Genomic DNA, 21,584 nt, shown 5'->3' on the forward strand with positions numbered 1-21,584 from the left:
TGGCCAATGCTGTAACATTTGCAAATTACAAGCAAAATAAGTTGACAGAATCAACATTAAACAAGTTTTAAAAGTGACTATACACAAACATGACGCTATATAAACTAAACTAAATGCACATTCAAGGTCAAAAGGTAACAACCTATCATGATGAACTGAAATAAACAAAATATTCAAATATCATTGGCCATCTTATCAAAGCTATCATATGGGATCAAATCTTAAAGATGAAATTGGATTAAATTCTGTTCTTCCCTCTTGGTATTTAAATAAATAAAAGCTCTAGTTTGTGTTGTTTCAAACTTTTGAATAGGACGCTGAAAACGTTGGTCCAAAAATATAAGGATCATCCTAATCCCTGCTGGATTTAGGTTGTGATTAAATGTAATAAATTACAATTATATATCAAGTGAAGATATTTCATTTCCATGTGATGGTGCTGATCAAGCTTCCTAAGCTGTCTTGTGTCAGGCTGATCGCTGCACCTGAGATTGTTGAAACCCACCAGGTGAAACAGATTGTCTTAATTAAGGCTTCCTGGTTAGAATGAATAAAACCAAACCCAGCAATGGCAAGAACTGTTCAGTCATGATGGCTTCTCTAGGTGCACTGTGGTTGAGCCTGACAGCTGCTGTGTCAGTATATGCAGGTAATACCAGAGCAAAAGACTGGGTTATGATGGGTGTCACACTGCTTTGTTTTTGAGTTAACTGTGTGTTTGAACTTTTTCAGACATGCACCTGGACTGTAATCCGGGTTCTGTGACCCTGGTGTGGACAGAGCGCAGCGCTCAGGCTGACACGTCACTCTTTCGTCTTGGAAACTGTTTCCCCACCAGCCTCACAGCCAGAGAGGCCGTCTTCAGTGTGGACCTCAACGTTTGTAACTTCAAGAGACTGGTGAGCAGCTGACTTATCTGCAAACGTATAGCTACATTTCCTACTGCTGTTACTTTTTTGTATTTTTTATTCTCTTTGGTAGGTTACTGGGGATCGGCTCATGTACAGTAATGACCTGACTTACATTTCCTCTCCTGATTCTCACATTTCCCCCTTCACTCGCCCGGTTGTCTGTGCATATGAAAGGTAGGTGTTCAGTCAATGATAAGTGGTTACTTTGCAGACGTTTGTGTGTAAACTATGTTCTTCTATTCTGTGCAGGCCCAAAGACTGGTACCCTATGATTTATGACCCGGTTTTTAACACATATGGTCAAGGAGAGCTGGTGTTTCATATTGGACTGATGAACAGTGGGTGTTAAACATGGCTGACTTTTTTTTTTTTTTCCCCCTCCAGTGAGTCCTGAAACTTAAACCTTTTTTGTACGTACTACCTCAGGTGACTTCTCAGGCCCGGCTCAATCCACCAGCTTCCCTCTGGGCTCCTTCATCCCAATCATGGCCAGTGTGGAGCAGACGACTCATCAGCCCTTGCTGCTGCTTCTGGAGGAATGTGTTGCTTCAACTACGCCAGATCTGCGACCTGGGAGCAGTCTCTACTCAATTATTGCCAATAAGGGGTATTTAAAAAAAATAATAATAATTTAACAGTACAGTTGCGAAAAGAGTGGTTTTGGTTTCTGTAAAGACTGCAAGTACTTGTGTCAATCATGCAGATGTTTGGTGGACAGCAAGATCTCTAGATCAAGCTTTGAACCAAGGCAAAAATCTTCAGAGATCCACCTATCCCTTCAAACCTTCAAGTTTGCACTCGGAGAGGAGGTACACATCACATTGTTAATACTGCATGTGCATTTCTCAAAAGTTTGGCTATATTATAACTCAAAAGCTGTTGTCGCACACACCAGGTGTTTATCCACTGCCAACTAGTGGCTTGGGATCCCAGTCTTGTCGACAATACCAAGAAAGCCTGCCACTATGTCAAGGATTATGGGTAAGATTTCAATGTTTCAACTGCATCCGACTATTTTTATACATGTTGGTGTTTCCAACGGCCACACCATTATTCAATTGATTTACTCCAACTAAATGTGGAGAGTTGGCTAATGATTGATCTATTACCCCCTCAAAATTCTCTTCAGTTGGGAGCTGCTGGACAATCCTGCATATAACAAACTTTGTGACTGCTGTGAATCCAGCTGCAATCCCAGGAGGAAGAGGAGTACAATATCTGGTATTTAGTTGTAGTCACCAGCTTGGTTTTTGGTATATATTTTCTCGTACTGACTTTAACTTCTTGCTTTCAAACAGGTAACCATGGAATAATGCAGAAAGCCGTGCTTGGTCCGCTTACCATCACTGATATGACGCACTGAAGTATCTTTTGGGGTATGCGTTTTTTATTAAATGAAGCCTTGCATCTATTAAAAGAACTTTAAGGCACAAGGAATGGTTGTGTTCAATTTGGGAAGGAAAACTAAAAAATCACTCAAACTGACCTTTTTTTGTTTCACCCCACAGGACGAGAGTGGTTCCTTAATCTGACTTGGGCTTTTATTCTTGGTTTCAAGCTTCTTAAAGCTGAATACCTGCCTGTATCTACATTTCAGATTGTAATATAAAGATTCTCAAAACTCAAACTCCTTGACTCCTTAATTTGGAAGCGTACCATTAATCCAGATGTGCTGTGATTGTCTTTGTGTAATTGTTTTATCACCGTCAGGGGAGACGGTCTACATCATAACTTGTGCTGTAAGCCATTTGAGGAGAGCCTTTAAACCATGTGATGTGTATATTGAGTGTTTGAAAGACCAGTTGCAGTGAGAAATCTAAATGATTTAGCAGCCGTGAATTAAATCAAACTCAAATTTAATATTTAAAAATGGTAATGCATATATTATCCACTTTGAGCCCTGCAGCTTTGTTCCAGAAAGAGCGTGCGGACTCCAAAAGCCTTGCCATATATCTTTGCTACAAACTCTTTTTGTTACTAGGTAGTGATCCCATTAAATTCTTTCACATGGTAAGCTGGCCAAGAGAGCAGCTGCACACATAATTAAATGGGGTACGAAGTTAACGCAAACATTAAACTGTTAAAAGTGCAGAGGGTATCAAGAAATGCAGGCACTGTCCAGTCGTTTCCTGTTTTGACTTTCAAGAAATGGCCAAAGACATTCAGATCTTCCATGCAGAGAGGGCAGCTCAACTAAACTCTCCTCTCCTGAGCTCAGTCTGGACATGAGGAACTGACACTTAAGAAAACTTCAAAGGTGTCATGGCTTCAGTTTCTTTGCCGGTATGTAAGCCTATACATATGGCACTAGACCAGTGGTGTCCAAACTTTTTTTGTTGCGGGCCAAAATTGTCGCGTTAGAATCGCTCACGGGCCACGGGGTTTTTGTTTTTTTGAACTATTGGAAGGAACTTTTTGTATTTTGACCACCTCAAAAAATAATGTAAATACACAATAACTAATTGCAGTGGGAAACTGTGTTCTAATTTTTTGGAAAGAATAGTCGGGCTTTTATAGGTCTCCATCGCTAACAAGAAAAAGAACGAAATATGCCATCTGATGAGGCCTGGGGCCAAAATCTTCTGATTCTTCGAACGAAGTCAAGGGCCACAAACAATCCACTCAAGGGCCTCAAATAGCCCCCGGGCCGCACTTTGGACACCCCTGCACTAGACCAAGAGAAGTAGTACACACAAGACTCATCCAGGGTATATACCAGGCCAGCATATCTTCGAGGATGGCCAATCAGCTTCAGACTAGCCTACACAACGGGGACGAGTAAGGTGTCAGCCCATGACAAATCATAATGAAACTGTGTCCAATGACTGTACACCTTTGGCACCCTTACAGCACATCTCCAGTCCAATAAAGGCAAACGGTGTAAAAATAGTTTGCTAGCTCTGAGGGGAAATGCAAGTTATTCCTAATGTCACCTTAGAACCTGACTGCACTCTGGTTCTAATGTGAACTATAGGCAAGATGACCCGTCTCTTTCAAAATATCCCTTTCTCATCAACTTAATTGAGGTGTGCAAAGATGACACTACAACCAGTTATAAGATGAACGTCTGCCTTTTAATAAATCCACACATCCTCAAATCACGGAACGTCGATCAACGGAGTCGGAGAGGAACTAACGCGAGAATAAGGAGGGAGATGAGCGGCGCGCGACCGCGATTTGAGCCTAATGAAAATGTGCAGTCCGCTGTATTTAAACTGCTGCTAGTTTAAATACAGAGAAGAGCTAAATGTAAGTCATTTAAACGAGGCGCCAGACAGTTCTTCTGAAAGCTGTGTTCACGTCCTCGACCTCTGTTGATCAATATTCATCTTAAGTGACTTTAAGCTAGTTCACAAACAAAGCTAATATTGTCTTGTAGTATTTACGGTGTTCTGTTAGCATCGTGTGAAGTGATATCTTTACCTTTAGTACACACGGCTGTGTGTTACTGGAATGATTAATGAGTGTGTATATATGTTGTATTGACACTGGTCCTGTCCTCTCTCACTAAACTGGTCCAGAGTCTGTGTACTGTTAGCTTTAAATCTGAGGTTTGTGAGTTTTCATTGAAGTTATAATTCATGTACTGAGTCTAATGTGAAAACATTAAGAATGTGACTGTCTTGCAGTATACTTGGTTTATACCCAGTATGTCCAGTGATGAGCATAAAGTCAGACCTCTGGTTGTGAACATGTGAAGTGCTGTAAGTGTATTTTCCATTGTGCTGATTCTCATTAGAAGAGAGACTGACTGATCCATCCATCACACATTGAACCACTATGGCTCATTATATTTTGTCATTCATGGGTAAAATGCAAATAAAAAAGGTTTATCAGAGGTTATCAGGACGATGCCATGCGTGTTCAGTGTTAATCAGGACTTTGTCTCCATGGATTGACTAAAAGGGAAACTTTACCTTTTGATTTCAAGAGAGCAGGCTGTGCAGAAATGCCTGAAGGTGTTTATTCTTAGTAAAAATCCAACAGGTAGCGGCACCACTGTTTGTAAAACAAAATCCATTTGTATGTAAACGTATCCTTCTTGCCACTTGATGAATTTCATCTGTAAATGATTCCTAATGAGCTTATGGTCTCAATCGCTCCATTGGAGAGCAGCCAAGCATGATAGAGGCATAGCAATGTGTTTCAGTCCTCCCATCCAGACATCATGGTCCCTCCAGGCTCCAAAAAATATCTAGGATGGCAACAGCAAAAATGCCAACTTGAGGGTCCAGGCGAATAATCCACAAATTCAGTGAAGCTATGTCAACATTGTGTGCATCTTTGAAACATTGCAGGACCTTTCCCAAACTGTTGTGACAAAGTTTCAATTCTGTTTAAAAGATCAGAAAGATTTTTTGTTTCCTCTGAGGCCGAGTCAAAATATGGGAGAAATCCCTTTCACTATATTTAGTAATGTTTGTGTGATGTCGTGTCCTACTGTTTATTGTCAAATAGAACCAGAATATTTTCTTATCGCCAACTACATTTATCATTACATAATCACATCTGTGTATTGAATCTTAATGATTACAGAAGAATAGACCAGCAGAACTAGAAATGGACTGGTTCCATTGCAACCAGTGCTTCACAAAGAGGGGATCCAAGTTTGCTGTGTCCAGCTGTGGCCACATCTGCTGTGAAGCATGCATCAAAACTAGTAAGACAAATAATCCACTTCCTGCCCTGAATGATAAGTTCATTTCTCACTTTCAGGCCTCTTGTGCCTCTCTCGTCTTTTCCCCACAGAGCAGTGCAGCGTATGTGGGACGAGCTGCAGTTATTTGCCCATCACAGATGAGGTGTGTGCACCTGATGCCACCAACAGAGAATGACCTTATTGAACAGAACCACCTTATTATAATTTTGCACAACATTTCTGCTCCAGATGAAGCCACAGGAAAAGGTGTTTTTCAAGGACCCTGTGAAGCTCATCCAATCACGGCTGGAGCACATTTCACAGGTCAGTCCCCCTGTGCAGCGCTCCCCTACAGCTCCCTCGCTGCTGCCCTTTTAATTGCTGCGATAATGTGTCAAATGTCAGAGCCGTCAGTCAATTAATGAGTCATTCAACACACGGCTGCTTGAGTCACAGCGATATTGGACAAGAATTAAAGCATCATTTAGGATCCCTGAGTTATGAAACCAAAGCCAGGGTTGATTGTTTTCATGTTTAACTCTCTGTAAGAGTATTTGAAGGTGAGGTCTTCATGTTCCCCAGGTGGCACTTTTTCAGCGATCACAGATGGAGCGGGTTACAGCGTACTTCAAGCACAAGTCTGTCGAACTGGACGGGCGTCTGAAGCAGGTCACCGAGCAGAGTTACAGGTGATTTGAGTTGCACTTGTAGTTGTTCTGCTGTGGCTGTTTAACCCCCACAGAGTACAACACAACTCTTCCCACTTCTGCTGTCACAAGGCAAATCTCCGACCTGAAGAGAGAAAACGCAAACTTAAAAAAGCTGCTTTCAGAGCTGAAGAAGGAGACCGCTGAGTTGAAGAAGCCCCTTTCTCAGAGGAGGGTAAGTGTAGGAGCCGTTTCTATCAATTATTGTTTGTTACTTTTTGATCTGTTTGGGTTTGTTTTGTTTTGTTTGTAGACACCAGAGGGCAGTAAGCACTAGAGCTGATAGACACCTCATGTACTGACGCTGTCTATTGGAGCTGACGTGTCAGCACGGCTGCCATCTTGGATGGGTATCCAATGCGCCTATGTGCTCTGTATTCATTTCTATTGAGGAAGATTTATCCCTAATTACAACAATCATCACAACTCCCTGAATTTCTAACGGATTTTCTCACGGTTTGGTTTGTTACAAACGGCAGAGATTTAGCTATGAAATAATATAATCAGTGAAATAAGCAAAATTAATTTCCTACGTGAAAAGTAATCCCACATAATCTGTTATCAATACTGCACTGGTTATGTTAACCGTAAACTGCACAAAATACCGGCATAGTGACTCGCTCTCCTTTGATTCCTATTGACTCTGCTGCATAGAGCGAGGAGACCCATCCAACATGGCGGCAACGTTTCATGCTTTCCAGTAAGTCATGAGGCGTCTAGGGCTGGATCCCAAGTCCCTTATTTGCACCGAGTGTCCTCCGAGTTGTCTCCTCCACTTGCGTCTTTGTCCCGCCAGAGATGCACGGAGGAAACGAAGCCGTGTGTGTTTGATTATTTCTAATCAAACACACAGTTACAGTGTTTAGTGTCTTTTTAATGTCCCTCTTTTCTCCCGTATTAAACTCTGCTCATGTTGAGAAGTTTCACTGAAGTCTGATCCTGTGCAGCGTCCAATCAGTGAGTGATATACGAGAAGGGGGCGTGTCTGTCAGTGAAAAGACTTCCGTGAAGTCAGCTCTCGTGTCTCCTCGGTCATCGCTCCTCGGATCAGCCTCCTCTCTCCTCGATCCTCTCTCCTCCGTTCGCTATAAGAGCTTTGGGACGATCCTCAACATGGCGGCTTTGGAACTACTTCCGGTTCGGCCGAGGACCGAGGACCGAGGAGACTGCAAATAAGGGACTTGGGATCCACCCTAGGTATATCATGTCTATGGTTGCAGGTGTGAGTTTGATGCACCAGGAAGTGACACAGGTTATGAAATGTGGCATGAAATGTTTGTTTGTTTACATGATCGAAATCAAATTGGACATTGAAATTACTGCATGAGTACGATCTAATTGGGACGGTGCATCAGTGGCCATTGGTTGAGTTTATGCTTTGTTTGTAATTTTATCTTCATTTGTTTATTGATCAGTAGCCGCTAACTAAAATAAAAAAGCTGTTCAGGTTAAAGATGTGTACATAATGAATCAAACATTATTTCTGTTTATGACAGGTTTCTCCAGGACAGTTTCAAATGGAAGGGTAAAAACTATTTCTCGAGGACTTTCTTTCTTTCTTTTTTTCCCCCAGTAGTTTCTTTCAAGTCATTTGAACGATGGTTTTGTCTCTTTTTTCAGTTCTCAAAGAATGTCCCTCCCTGTCGCTGTCACCTCTCCAGGTAAACCTGTCGATAAAGTTCTGAAGGTTTCAACTATTGTTTGTCCTTCTCATTATTTTTTTATTCAAGTTTATGAGTGTTTACATGTTTCTTTGTTTCCTAGTTACCCCTCGCTCCAGGCCGATGAGGTATGCATCCCCTGTTCCTGCTATTGGAGATTTCTCTCTTAATTACATCCAACTTAGAAAAATTCAAAGAAAAATCTGAATGCGTATTAATGAAGAGACAAATAAGAGTAGATGAACACACTGAAGGTGCACTAGGGCTAGGCAATTAATCGATTTCAGATTTCAGTTTCAATTTTTGGCCTCCCACGATTATAAAAACAAGATAAACGAGATTAAACAATCACTCTTCCATACAATCATAATCACTCGGTATACATTGAAACATGCTGTGTGGTATTTATCAAAATGTTTACTAGGCTCAGTGGATTCAGGTTTTGTATGAAGTCAGTAAGTGGAAAGCCTTGGTTCTCTGAAATAGACAGGTCCATGCAAATCACGAGGAGGTTTCCCTGAGTCCCTCCATCTTACAGGGACTGGTCTCTTGAAAGCTACAATATTCCCCACTATGGGGCGAGAGGGGTCATGGAAGTGTTTGAAAAAATAAGAATAGTGGAAATATAAGCTCTGTCCTCGCTGTTCAGGATATTAACTGACTTGATCACCGATGGAAGATTTTGAATCGATGTTCTCGACAGCCCTTCACCAACATGCTCCAAATGAAGGAATACCTTTAAGAAGAGTAGAGGTTATCCCTCCTGAAGGCTTCACTTGTATATTGAATGACAAAGAGCACTGAAGCTGTTCTGGCAGCACACAATGGCTCCTATCAGGCATGTTCTGCTCATTTGTCTGTGTCTACACTTGACAGAAGAAATGTAAATCTGTCACACTCCAACGTTTGGTCTCCTTTGGTTTTAGCAGCTTAGGCTCAGGAGAAATGCAGGGGTGGGCCAGAGATAGAGGTCTCAGTCTGTCCTCCCTCACAGTAAGTCTCAAGTCCTCATGTTTAGTACAACGACTCTAAAGTAATAACACAACTGACCTTGACCTTTTTAAATACATTCTTAAACTATGTGTGAACACTTTCAAAGTAAAGAGCCTGGTTGACCCTTTTTAGAGTTTGGCTATCGAAACTCTCGCCATTGTTTTTGTACTGCAGGAACGTCTCCACAGTTCTAGGAACTGTTGGAAGCCTCCTTTATTATTCTTTCTGAACTGCAGAAATTATCAACTATTTTAGTTCCTCGAACACCATTTAGAGAAACCTTTTTAGCTCCTGCTTCAGAGTAAGTACCACGGTGCTGGGAATGCAGACAAATGGAAAAGTTCCCACAGTGTGTGTAGTTCTCAGACAACTCTTTTGTCGATAGCTTTTTTTTTCTCCAGCTTTACAAGACTCTGCTCTTCTGTTTATGAGCTCAGTGGATGTAAACTCTGTTACAGTTCCTCTGATGAATAACTTTGAAATATCTCTGTAACCTGTAGAAGGAGCCTCTAAGGGTGCGGTCACACTGGAAATCAGTACTGTGCTGTAATCAAGCACGATTGATTACTCCCCACTGCACCATTCCCCCACTGGCCGACACGGCCCGCGCTCACACGCTCTAGAACTAAAAGTGCCTAAGCCTCCTCTTTTACATAATGCCATAAAACAGCACATGCATGCTTGAGGTTATTATGAAGCGTGCTCAGTGTACAGTCGGTCTTGAGAAAAAAAGGGACGCCCAGTGAAGAACACATCCGCACATCAGAGAACACAGAGAACATGACAGCTTCTTTGTGACTGTTTTCAGTCATGTTCAGATACAGACACAAAACTTCAATTTCTCCATCATGAAGGCGGTCAGCGTTGTGTACTCATGACATGCTCGTGTATGAAGTGTACCGTGTCCAAGCACACCGCAAGTGTGCCGAAGCCAAGGAAGTGTACCGTGCCTGAGAGCAGTCACACTGGTCAAACAAACAACATGGTTGAAACAGATTTGGCAGAGTTTGGTGTGACCGCAGCCGAGGTTACCTGTATGTTTAGATTTTGTCTGGTCAAACTACAATTTCAAAACCAAGTCCTCATTAACATTAAATATTCAACTACGAACTGCTACCTATGGAAATTGCTATCGGTCGTACCTTTTGTAAGTTATTAAAGAAAAACTTTGACCTCTTGTGTTTTTATCAGACTCCTGGATCAGCTGCCTCTGTTTCTAGTCACAGTTCTCTTTATGAACATGTTCACAGTAAGTCTGGCCGTCGCTCTAACACTGGTTCTATGATTAAATTAAATGAACTTGCCATGCTTTATTAACATAGAAATAAGATGCACTGTGTTTTTAATCCAAGTCCTTTCACCTCTCCGCTTTATAAAGGAACACCGACATCTTACAGCACCTCTACGAGGTAAGAAATAAGTAACAGAAAAACATCAGCGATAAAACCTGCAATCTCATCAAAATGTTCTTGATGTTCTTACTGGGTCAATCTGTTCTTTTCCATCCTCAGAACTCAGCGTCAGACCCCTGATGTTTTCCAGTTCCAGTTTATGAGTGGATTATCAATACAGTCACCCAGGCATTAGTGACCAAGGTCTCTAATAAGTAAAGAAACACTTAAGTAGTTTTAACGAGTCATTAGCGGAATATGTTCGTCACAAAACATCTTTTGTTTGTTACAGGTGTTTTATAAAATACACAAAAGACATTTTCTGATTTGACCTAGTTATTCCTCTGTCAGAGTAGAAACCTGCAACATTACAGTTCTGATCGACTGGTCACGCATGGTTCGTGGCAATGCAATCTTTGTCTGCAATTGAATAAAAACAGTTTGTGCAGAGACACTTGTTTTATCCTCAGTACCCAGAGTCATCAGCTACACCTCGTTGGAACAGCCAACGCACACAGAAAAAAAAAAAAACAAGGCTTGCACACGTGATTATAAAGGCAAATCCTTTACTGGTTTCCAGTGACACAATTGTGCAAATGAGATCAGGAAAATACATTGAAAACACCTGCAGAGGAAGACAATAAACGTTACCAACATTTTCCTACAGCATGACATTGCATTCACTTTTCATTACTCATAGAATGACAGCTTCCATGATATTGAGGTCATTTGACCTTTGCCTTTTCTAACAAACTAAACTCAAACAGGACTCCATTCAAAACTCAGCTCAGCCTCTGGAGGTCAACAAAAGTCCATTAAGAGTTTTTCTGCACTCGTATCTTAACGTATATTTTTTTTGCAATAATTTCGAATATGAATGGACAGTTATATTTGACCTTTGGATTCAAATCATTTAGCTTTTCAGTTTGCAGACCACATCAGTTATGTCATCTAGTTTACCTACATCATAAATCAACAAACTCACCCTACACTCAGACATGACACAGATGAAGCCCAAAATACTGACTGAATAAGTAGAAATCAAAATTAAAAAGGGCATTGACTGTTTGAAGGTGTGGGCATCAAATTCAAACAGTTCGTAAAGAAATGACATCATTGTTAGACAAATTGGGAATGTGGTTTTCTAAGTATGCTTCACAGTAGAAGATGTACGATACTGTTTTCAATAAGCATGATAATAGATGTCTGATTTAAGCGGTTACGGATGACACTGTTTCGATAAACAGAAAGAAAATAAACGGTGAAAGAACAGGGTTTAATGAAAATAATGGCTGCAGGTTTTACAACCAAGTGCAAGATGTCGATTTAAAGTGTACATGTCTAGTGTGCTTTCTATGACAAGGAATTATTGGCTGTTAAGGAATGATTACACACAGTGAAAAATCAACAAATTCAACAACACAGACATTTTTCTGAAGGAGTTACACACAGTATCTGCTATAGTCAGGTACCAAAGGTAAAACCAGTTTAAATTATACTGCTACAATAGCATACTAAAAATATCTGTGGCTGTGAAATCTAAACAAAATAATGAGCTCAAAAAAATATAGCAAACCAGTGTAGAAGTTCCTGTCCTATTTACAGCAACACGGGCAGCACACTTATAATTCAAGTCAAAATATATTAGGATAAGCAGGAAATGCAGCATTTACATTAAAAAAAATACACAAACCTCTCTTTATTTGGCTTGTACTGGGAAGACTGGGAGATACAAACCTGCTGAATTAAAGCAATTTAAACCAAACTAATGACTATGCTTGTTGGTGCAAAAAAAAAAAAAAAAAACAACAACGTGAGGACAAGTCCAACAACTTCAATGTAAGTTCTCAGTTCTCAGGTCTGCTTCCAGTGTGTTATTCAGTCACAATGGCTTCTTGGTCTGTCACAGCAACATCCTGAGTAGCAAACCAGTCTCGCACTTGCTGGTAGCTCATTCTCGATTTCTTGCATAGAGAGTCAAGATCTTTTTCATGAAGTTGACCTATTGAAAGATAGTATGTTACTAATGGCTGGATATCAGGGGAATCAGTACTCACTCCATTTGCTTGAGATTTTCGTTTGCGACCTGCCCCCGGTCGAGAGGATGTGCCAGAGCCACTGAGGTTAGTTAAACCGCTGCTGCTTTGCTGTGCTGCCAGGTCTGCCAAGAACTGGTCGCGGACCCCCTTAACCCAGCGCAGCTGGCCGTTCTTAACAGCATAACGCGTGTCACCAAACCACTGAATAACGTCTGCACGGGGTAAACCTGTAAGCTTCACAAGCTCAGTGTAATCTTCACTTTTGGGCCATTGGCAGCGCAAGAAGTGCTGCTTTAAAACATCCAACTGCTCCTTGGTTTTTCTTGGTCGCCCAGCAGGAGTGAGAGCAGGGGATGTGGATGCGGATGAAGAAGCCCCTGTGAAGCGAACAGGCGTTTCTGAGGGACTGGATTTGGCTGAGTGGGCTGACTTCTTTGATGTGCTGCTGCTTTTTGAAAGAGGTTTATTGGGTGACGTAGACAGCGGTGGGCTGCCAGAAGGGGAAGAGCACGGAGACGATTCCAAAATGTCCGATGGTTCCTGAGGAACGTCTGGCTCAATGTTGCAGATTTTGATCAGTTGTAAGGGTTGTTCTTCGCTTTGTTCCCCATCACCAGAAAGCTCCTCCATAACAACATAACTCTCTGCATCAAGGACCCGTTCTCCAAATGCTTCAATGCTGTTTGACAAAAAAGTCTGAAAGAAATGGGAATTTCTGATCCCATTGCTACGGACTCCTTCCGGGCACGTCACCCCGTTTAGTGGACGAATCTTTTCAGTAATAAGTGAAAGAGGTTCACTTTGTTGATCTTGTTTACTTCCAACTACAGTCTGCTGAGAATGATTTTGGGCTGCTGCCAGGCTTCCTCGGCCAACCCTAAGCTGATACCGGCTGTCGCTGAACCATTTACGAATGTCGTTACGACTCAGTCCAGTTTCTTCCTGCAAGCGCCTGAGCTCTGTCTCTGCGGGCCAGTTCTCTCTCAGAAAGCTCTTTCGCAGGGCAGCAAGCTGAACTTTAGTCTTTTTGTAGCGCCCGTGACGATGTTGTGACGATGACAAAGAAAGGTCAAGGGAGACTTCTGCAGCTGTACTCGCTGGTTTTTCTGCTGGTGGGCGGTAGAAATAAGAATCCTGAGGAGGAGGGAGGGTAGAACTGAAACACGGGACAGTGGATTTGGCTGGTTTATAGGATTCTGGTGACTCACACTTTGGTTTCTTTTTTTGAGGAGTGAGACTGGGGAGAACGACCTCCATGTCATTGCTTTCATCATCCTCAATGACCAATTCTTCACAACTTCTACTCTTGCTCTTCAACTTTGCTTCCTCATTTGCGTCAGTAGAGTCATCGTGAAGCTCAGGCACTGCCAGCTTTTTTCGCGTCTCCTCGATTTCCTCTGAGGACCAACTTATACCATATTTAATCCTCTGCACCATAAACCACACCTTCACTTTGTCCAGGGGCAAGGCACATTCCCGGGCCAGGGTGTTGATCTCACGGGATGATGGATATGGAAATAAATTGAAGGCCTGAACCAGCTCTGGGATTGCGTCTAGTTCACGGGTTTGATCCGACTGTGTCCACACCAATTTCAGTCCCTCCGACACGAGAGGCAGGCACACGACAGAGTTGTGGTTCGTCGTAAAACTGGCCACACCACTTGCGTTGCTTTCATTCGAGCTGGTGGAGTGGTCCAAATCCTTGGGGGAACATTTACCTTCGAGCTTTTCTTCACATTCTGTCTTTGTAGCTGTCACTTTAAACGGCTCCTTCAGGACCACAAGAAGTCCGTTTCTGCCATTATGTTCACTGTAAGTTTCCATCTGGGATACCGAAGAGGCGGCCTCAACTACAAAAGAAACAAATGTGTTGATTTTAGTACCAATGTTTGACTTGTATCAACTCTAACACTTCACAGACGATGCATACAGTTAAACGTACGGACTGATTTTTTTAAACTTTTTGTTCTCATTCAATCTCAAAGTCAATTATCTGACAGCTGTTTCCCCTCCCCCTCTACTTTGCACTGCTAGTACTGAACTCCCATTGAAACTAGTCGGAGCCCAAACCCTGTCCAGACTGGGTTCCCCTCCCCCAAAGTGTGGGGACTAACTTTTGTTTTGTGTGAGTGGGGGGAACAGGTCGCAAAGGGTGGGAGCGTGGGGAATGGGGATCTATGAGAAATCCATCACGGTCTACTTTCTCACCCTTTCCCAGCCAGTCTTTGTTCCAGTCCCAAAAGTGAAGTGAAGCCTCTTCACAAAGACCGATAGCACAACAGAAACCTGTGGAAAGACGAAACGATCCTGTTAGTCATATACGAGTCACGGTACAGACATAAATCAGGATTACACATCAAATATTCTTTATGAAAAAAAAAACTTTACAAAGTTGTAAATTAGTGTTCGAGCAACAAGTGTTAAACACTGAGAAATATCACAGAAACAGTGTCGGTTTTCTAGTAAACAGGCTGAGATAACCCAAACATGTTGATTTTGTTTTTGTTTACATGTATGTCCCTTTGCATTAATTACCTTAAGACATAAATAGGATGTCTGTAACAACATATGCAACGGTGTATGACAAGTAACTTCCTCTTCTTAATTAAGTCGGAAGAGATTTTGTGACAGCTGAAGAAATGCGGCGTATTAAGTCCGATTAGGCCATGGCAGAGTATCTGGGTCGCCGAAGCACGAAAGAAATGATCCAGTGGAGGAGAAACATTGACAAACAAGTCTGAAACCACCGTGTTAGTCACACACCAAACATCTCAGACCATGGCTATGAGATCATACGGAGGTCCACCACCGGTGTCTGGTGGGGTTTTTTTCTTTTTCACACACACACACACACACACACACACACTTTGGTTGTTCACATGTTGTATCTTTGTGTCGGTGCAATGAAAAGCTGTAGAAGTTGCTCCAGGGACAAGTAGCAGTCCAGCGACCCCCCCCCCCCCCCCCCTCTCCTCCTCTCCTTTATGGCGTACTAACTAAAACACTTCACCCTGCACAGGCGCACTTCACAGTCAGACACGCTTCAGTGAAACACAGAAATAAACTTACCGACTGACGCCAAAACAAGCCTTTCTTCTCTGATCCGTCTGAGCGTCAACAAAAAGAGACGAAGGACACCCGGAGTTCCCCTCAAACACTCCGCTTTTTACGGCCGAAGTTTAGAGGAAGAGCTGTGAGACAATACCGTCCGTCTGCCTGCTTGACCCCTCGTCTTATTTATCGAGCACCTTCGACGGATTACGGTCAGCATACAAAGATGCGAGGCGACCAAGTTTGTCGCCTTCCGTTGGAGTTAGGTCCCCAAATAAATCCGGCCGAAGAGGGCACAAATATCTCAATCCGTGAGATTTAGGTTTGGATGTTGAGTCGCTGTTACTTCTCCCCCCTCCTTTTCGTCCGAGCCTTGTTGCTTTTGTTCTTTAACTGAGAAGTGTTTTTTCTCTGTCCGGCCAGATCGAGGCGAGGCGGAGCCGAGGACCAGGAAGCTCCACAAGGCCCAGCTCTCCCACAGTGACGGAGGGGTGGGTGTGCCCGGCTGGGAGAGCTGCTCGTGGATTGGAGGGAGGAGGCGCTTGTATAAGAAATCCGTGGCAGTAGGCTTAAACAGTTTCACGTCAACCACCCACTACTGGTCACCCCCCCCCCCCCCCCAAAAAAAAAACCAGACAAACAAACACCTCACAGGATTTTGCGATGAGAATCTCGGCTACATCTCCTCATTTAATGTGGAAATCTTGTAGTTTTAGTCGGTCTTTACCGAAAGCATATGACAATTTAGCTTTCAAAAAGGGAAGGCCTTCATGTTTAGAGGATCCCCCCCCTCTCACACACACACACACACACACACACACACACACACACACACACACACACAGCGTGTCACACACGCTCCAAATAGCTCCCATCAGAAATGATGAGTAGTAGATTACAGGACACGTATCTGGGGATCCTAAAAACAGTAAAAACGTAATATTATAGTCCCACATCAACATAAATAACTCCTGGAGTGTTCAATGTCAGATTGTGATTCTTTTGTACCACGTAGCCTCTGCCTGAAATCTTCAACTTTGGCTGAACAATAAAACATGTTGAGTGACGGCCGATTATTTTTTATACTGGCAGCATAAAGAAGGCTTTAAAGCATAATTTAAACATTTGGTTTAAGTTGGGAAAGAAGACTTACAAAAAAATACAATCGAATATTTTTTCTTGTCACTTAAGTGAAAAGTAAAAAAAAAAAAACAGCAACATCCTGATGCATATTAAACCCAAATTTTACACTTAACATCCTCATATACTAAAGTTCAATGAAAAAACAATAGTACAGCATGTTAGGTTTAATGTAAAGATGTAAACGTTCTGGGGCAACGATGGCCTGCCAGCTATGTTGTTCTTGCCACGGTGACTGTGGGTTCAAATACGACCATAGCTCTGAGCTGCATGTTGTCTCCTGCTCTCTCAACACCTTCCGTCTCTCTTCACCTACTCTATCTAATAAAGGTTAAAAAAGGGTCCTGAAAATAACATTAAAAAAATGTGCAATATTCAAAATTAAATATGCTTCATACATGATCTTCTATCACTAAAAATAAAGCTACTCTATGAAAGTTTTTTATTTTAATTTTTTTTTTTTTTTTTTTTAAATTTAATCATTATTTAGATAATATCTAAATGTTTATATCCCTACAACACTTCCTTCATGTTTTCAGTTTGGGGATGTGAGAACTTTTGGAAAAATGAATTGTAGTGTGACCAGTAAAGAGTTAATATTCCTTTATTGAAAATGTAGTGACTTCATCTGTGTAATACATAAAACAACTCCTTTAACTGTACGACTAATCAATGTCTAGTGTTACGAGTTCATGTTCATTTCATAGAAAAATTACAAATAGATGCAAAAATATTTAAACATATGTACTGTATGATTTAAATGTGTGTTCTTAAAGCTTTAGATAACTGTGATATTTTTGTAAACAGCTCAAGGTGATTTAAGTAATGTAATACTATAAAGTTCCCATTTTCACATTGTATGGCTTCTCCCACAGCTGACCAGTGTTCCTGTTGAATACTGAAAATACTGTTGATCATTCTTCATGTTGACCCTTTTTAACTTCATGAAATGGCCTTCATAAGTACTCAAGAATTCAAAAATCAATATACAAAGTAAAATTACACATACTCCTTCAAAAGAATTGTGGCAGTCTAAATTAATAATGTCAGCCTTTAGTCATCCACGTACTTGTAGTGCAGATACTGCCACTGCAGCACTGAAACAGGAAATGTTTAGAAACGGCTATGAGCCATTGTGAGCATGAAGCGTGGGACGCGTAGGAATGAAGGCACAACAGCTGATAACCAGGAGAAATATGGTGCCCGGGACAGCATGAACTTCAAGGAAGTGTAATCCGCGACATCCCGCCCTTGAAACAAAACAAGAGTCACCATGAAGTTAAAGTTAACATTTAAGAATTAAATATCTGGAAAACACCTCTGGGGATCACACAAACTCACCATCAATATCTTTGATCCCATAGCGCCTTGCCAGGTCGCAGGTCATCAGCACTTTCCCAGTCAGTGACATCAGGTTTGTGTCTTTTAGAAACATAATCAAACCAAAGTTACTTAATCTGACAGTGAACAACTCTAATGTCATGGAAGGATCAAATATGGGAACAGAGTGACTTAAATGCTCTCTTTAGTCAAGCCTTTTGGCTTCGTTTAACAGTCTGACTAAATATCTCATCTCTTTCACCGCATACACACAGCGACCATTTTCCTCTGACATCACACTTTTATTATTATTATTATCAGAAACCAGAAAGACAAAAGGTGAAGCTATCAGTGGTCTAGTGGTAACTATAGTTAACTACTAACGTTGATTAACTTGAAACACAGCCCAGTGTCACCTGAGACTATACTTTTCTACGGCATTATTTGCTGATCAATCAAGAAGCGGCGATCAGATAACAGTGTGTCAAATGATCTATGTTTATACCATTTACAAACCTTAAACCCAGCAGTAAAACATTCATTCACTATATGAGCTTCTCACCCTGAGTATGATGACTGAAAAAAACATGACAGTTCTGATGACAGTGACACCTCACCTTTTGCCAAGTTGACAATGCACTTCCCGCTCACTTCGGGGGTTTCTCCATCAGCAAAGACACCTTTGAACTGGGGGGGTCGGGGACGAATTAGTGAAGAAAAAGACTAAGCTTTACTTTTTAACATCGATATGGACTGGCTGTTAAGAGACAAGACTACCTTAGGATCGACACCCTGTGGGGACTCTTTCTCCAGTACTAACTGAGTCACCAACTCAGTCTGGACGGCTCCTGGCCACAGGCTGACAGACGTCACTCCTCGGCTTTTCAGCTCAACACCCATGTCTGCTGCCAGCCTGTCACACTGGAAACAAATCACAAAACAAAACAAAACCGTTTTTTTATTACACTGACCTAATACACAGAACATGTACTGACGTTAAGTGAGAAATCTTACGAGGGAAGAACTTACAGCTGCTTTGCCAACACCATATGGCACATTGAATAGATAGGAAAGACCCCCAAAAGAGGAAATGGTGACTATCAGACCTTGACCTCGGGCCACCATCAGCCGGGATGCATACACTGAGAAGAAATAGTGGCCCCTGTCGAACAAATACAGTTCGAATTCAGTCCAATTCTTTTCTATCCATTTTATCTCTAATTCAAAAAATTCAACTTGTATTTACAGTAAACATACGTTTCTTAATGCTCCTCATTGTGGTATTTCGTAATGATTAATGGAGAAACTTCTACTGACGCAGTAAATTCCCTCTCACTCATAGGTCAAATTGACAACACACGATGAGTAATAATACATTTCAGGAAAACTTTCACCAGACACCAGAAGATGATTCAGCAGTTTACTGATTATGAATCACTGGACATATCAGATATGACTTAGCAAACAGCATACCTGAGGCCTGTGTTGTTGACTGAATCCCAAATGGACGGGTCTGTTTCCCAGAACTTTTTCCCCATGTTTTCAAAGATTTCCTGCAAAAAAACAAGACGTTTCAAGAGTTGCGTACTAAGGTCACACTAGGGTACTTTTCAACACATCGACACAAACCAAAGCCGGTCATAAAAGGGCAGTAAACCTACATGTACTCCTGCATAGGCATTGTTGACCAGGATATCCAGCCTGCCATTCTGTTCCTGTTTGATCCGCTCGAACAGATCTTCAATGTCTTTATCTTTGGTAGAATCACAGACAACAGGCACACAGTTTCCACCCCTATCCTTAACCTGTTTTGGGAACAAACAAATTGGCTTTGAAAAAAACTAACTCAAACTGAAAAAGGGAAACAATACATCATTGATTAAGTCATGCTACATGCTCTTGAGAAAGAAGGGGAAATTCCTTGTGTTTTTAGGAATCCAATTTGAATGGCACCAACATCAAGATGTTGTCAAATGTATGTTGGAAATCTGTCTGTTATAGTTCTGACAAGTTACTAAAGCTCAAGATTTCACCTCTGCAGCGGTCTTTTTCAACGTGCTCTCCTGTCGCCCTGTGATGTAGACGGTTGCTCCTGCCTCCGACAGCTGGGAAGCTATTCCCTTGCCAATACCTCTGGAGGCACCTGTTACTACACACACCCAGCCGGACAAGGCCATTTTCTCTGAGGGGGGGGAACACCTTCAAGAGACAGTAAGATCAAAGACACCTTGTGAATTACTGTAGACAGATGACAATGTGGATTAGAAATGATCAGAGGTCAACACAGATATCAGGAAGGATGCAATTGCGACATGGTTGCAGAAAAGAATTTTTTTTTGTCCCCACCCACTGTCCATAGTTCACTTAAAGACTGAAGGAACTCATTTTTGTTGTGCACAAAGATTTTGATGTGTCATTGCCATATGACATTGATTAAACCATGACAACGATGAATGGTCATCAGTGATTGAGATTACTAGGTTAAAAAGGGAAACTTTATCTTTAATATTAATATCATATTTTAAAAAAAACAACAACCCAATAGCAAACAAGCAAATCTCAAACAGTTCTTATGCAACAAGCTCGTTTGACTTTTAATAACAAACTTTCTTGTCGTATGGTCTAATTCATCTCGTTCTTTTGGTCTATCAACTCAATAATTTGCGTCATAATCTTTAAAAAATATATATACTGTTTTTTCTCCTCGGAACAGTAGTTCTGCTGTTGATACAATTACATTTATTGTTAAAGATAAATGGGCATAAATCATTGCGCTTTATATAAGGAGAAAGATTTGATAATAGACGAGTTAGTTTTTTTCTGGCGTTTCGTTATACACGGCTTGAATTAAGCCTAGGCATTCATATCTTTTGAAAAACTCTGCTTTTAACAAGCACAGGAGCCAACAAAATAAAAAAACCAAAATACAAAATAGGTCAACAGCATAAAAACATAATATTATACCTTATTCTGCAGAAAGCGTGGAATGTGGTTTGTGTAGTCCCAGTTATTGTTTGGTGAACTGCGACGACGAACTGTCTCGGTCTAAACGTCACGGATGTAGTGTGAAGCTATTATTAAATCTTCTAGTGAGGCAGATCGAGCTGCAACTATGTGAACTATGTTACAGTTACACGACTATTATATCAAGTCAACCCCTCGAACGTAATATCGCGAGAAGAAGGCGCCGACAAGTACATAGCGTGGTTTCAGAGAACACTGAGGATTCATTGTAGCTAACTTCCTCTTTCGCTTTAAATTTAGCAGGATGACCCACACTCGTTTGTTTTTCCGGGTTTTTTTTAGCTAACACTAAAAGTGCAATTTGTGTTGGACTTTTATAAGCTGCTAATGTCATCTTGTCGAATAATCGAACTTGAAATGGCGATTAAGGCAATACAAATGTTGTGTTTGACCTGTTAACTGATTATTAGATCTAAGTAAAATCATTAACGTTCAAATAACGGATTCAGTGAACTCTCTTGCCAGTCGGTGTCGGGTGTGTGGTCTTTTGTGTGGACGCATGGTGGCGCTGTAGCTATAGTACATGAAGCAAATCAAGACGTGAAATGAAACGTGTTCTATGATTTTATTAAATGTAGGCCTAAGGGACTGCATTAACATGTGTATAAAGAGCATTAAACACTGCTTGTAATTGTGACTGAGAGTGTATTTGTTGATTGGGGGCTGTTAAAAAGCTGCCTGGAATAAAAGTAACCCGTTAAAGCCTAT

At 41.4% G+C, this 21,584-nt stretch overlaps 4 protein-coding genes across 8 annotated transcripts; 2 read left to right on the top strand and 2 right to left on the bottom strand.

The window, feature by feature from the left end:
* The first annotated feature begins 531 nt into the window (after positions 1-531).
* Positions 532-2,538, top strand: LOC306826537 (zona pellucida sperm-binding protein 3-like). 2 transcript variants are annotated; one of them, XM_079347907.1, is made up of 10 exons: positions 532-649; positions 733-899; positions 982-1,085; positions 1,161-1,249; positions 1,338-1,518; positions 1,615-1,720; positions 1,807-1,892; positions 2,041-2,132; positions 2,210-2,293; positions 2,428-2,538. In XM_079347907.1, the coding sequence occupies exons 1-9, from the start codon at positions 547-549 to the stop codon at positions 2,272-2,274; spliced, it is 993 nt and encodes a 330-aa protein (XP_079204033.1). In that variant the 5' UTR covers positions 532-546; the 3' UTR covers positions 2,275-2,293; positions 2,428-2,538. The 2 variants fall into 2 exon arrangements, with proteins under 2 accessions (XP_079204033.1, XP_079204032.1); XM_079347906.1 differs by having other exon boundaries at positions 2,210-2,287; positions 2,420-2,538.
* A 1,585-nt stretch (positions 2,539-4,123) lies between these two features.
* On the top strand, positions 4,124-10,748 carry LOC306827366 (E3 ubiquitin-protein ligase RNF212B-like). Of its 4 annotated transcripts, none has more exons than XM_079349129.1 (13): positions 4,124-4,160; positions 5,448-5,571; positions 5,661-5,713; positions 5,800-5,874; positions 6,133-6,239; positions 6,330-6,432; positions 7,754-7,782; positions 7,878-7,918; positions 8,022-8,046; positions 8,845-8,911; positions 10,103-10,160; positions 10,290-10,320; positions 10,423-10,748. In XM_079349129.1, the coding sequence occupies exons 2-13, from the start codon at positions 5,472-5,474 to the stop codon at positions 10,496-10,498; spliced, it is 765 nt and encodes a 254-aa protein (XP_079205255.1). In that variant the 5' UTR covers positions 4,124-4,160; positions 5,448-5,471; the 3' UTR covers positions 10,499-10,748. The 4 variants fall into 4 exon arrangements, with proteins under 4 accessions (XP_079205255.1, XP_079205256.1, XP_079205257.1 ...); XM_079349130.1 differs by having other exon boundaries at positions 8,848-8,911; XM_079349131.1 differs by having other exon boundaries at positions 6,148-6,239.
* Positions 10,749-10,851: 103 nt separating this feature from the next.
* On the bottom strand, positions 10,852-14,211 carry homeza (homeobox and leucine zipper encoding a). Its single transcript, XM_079349128.1, has one exon. The coding sequence runs from the start codon at positions 14,163-14,165 to the stop codon at positions 12,177-12,179; it is 1,989 nt and encodes a 662-aa protein (XP_079205254.1). The 5' UTR covers positions 14,166-14,211; the 3' UTR covers positions 10,852-12,176.
* Positions 14,212-17,120: 2,909 nt separating this feature from the next.
* dhrs1 (dehydrogenase/reductase (SDR family) member 1) lies at positions 17,121-21,058 on the bottom strand. The gene is made up of 9 exons (XM_079349161.1): positions 20,817-21,058; positions 19,886-20,051; positions 19,514-19,657; positions 19,326-19,405; positions 18,882-19,014; positions 18,630-18,773; positions 18,470-18,539; positions 17,874-17,954; positions 17,121-17,782 (listed from the first exon to the last, which is right to left on the bottom strand). Exons 2-9 carry the CDS (start codon positions 20,027-20,029, stop codon positions 17,646-17,648), a joined length of 933 nt encoding a protein of 310 aa, XP_079205287.1. The 5' UTR covers positions 20,030-20,051; positions 20,817-21,058; the 3' UTR covers positions 17,121-17,645.
* Positions 21,059-21,584: the final 526 nt, after the last annotated feature.

The sequence above is a fragment of the Symphodus melops genome (assembly GCF_947650265.1).
Source record: "Symphodus melops genome assembly, chromosome: 7".
NCBI lineage: Eukaryota > Metazoa > Chordata > Actinopteri > Labriformes > Labridae > Symphodus > Symphodus melops.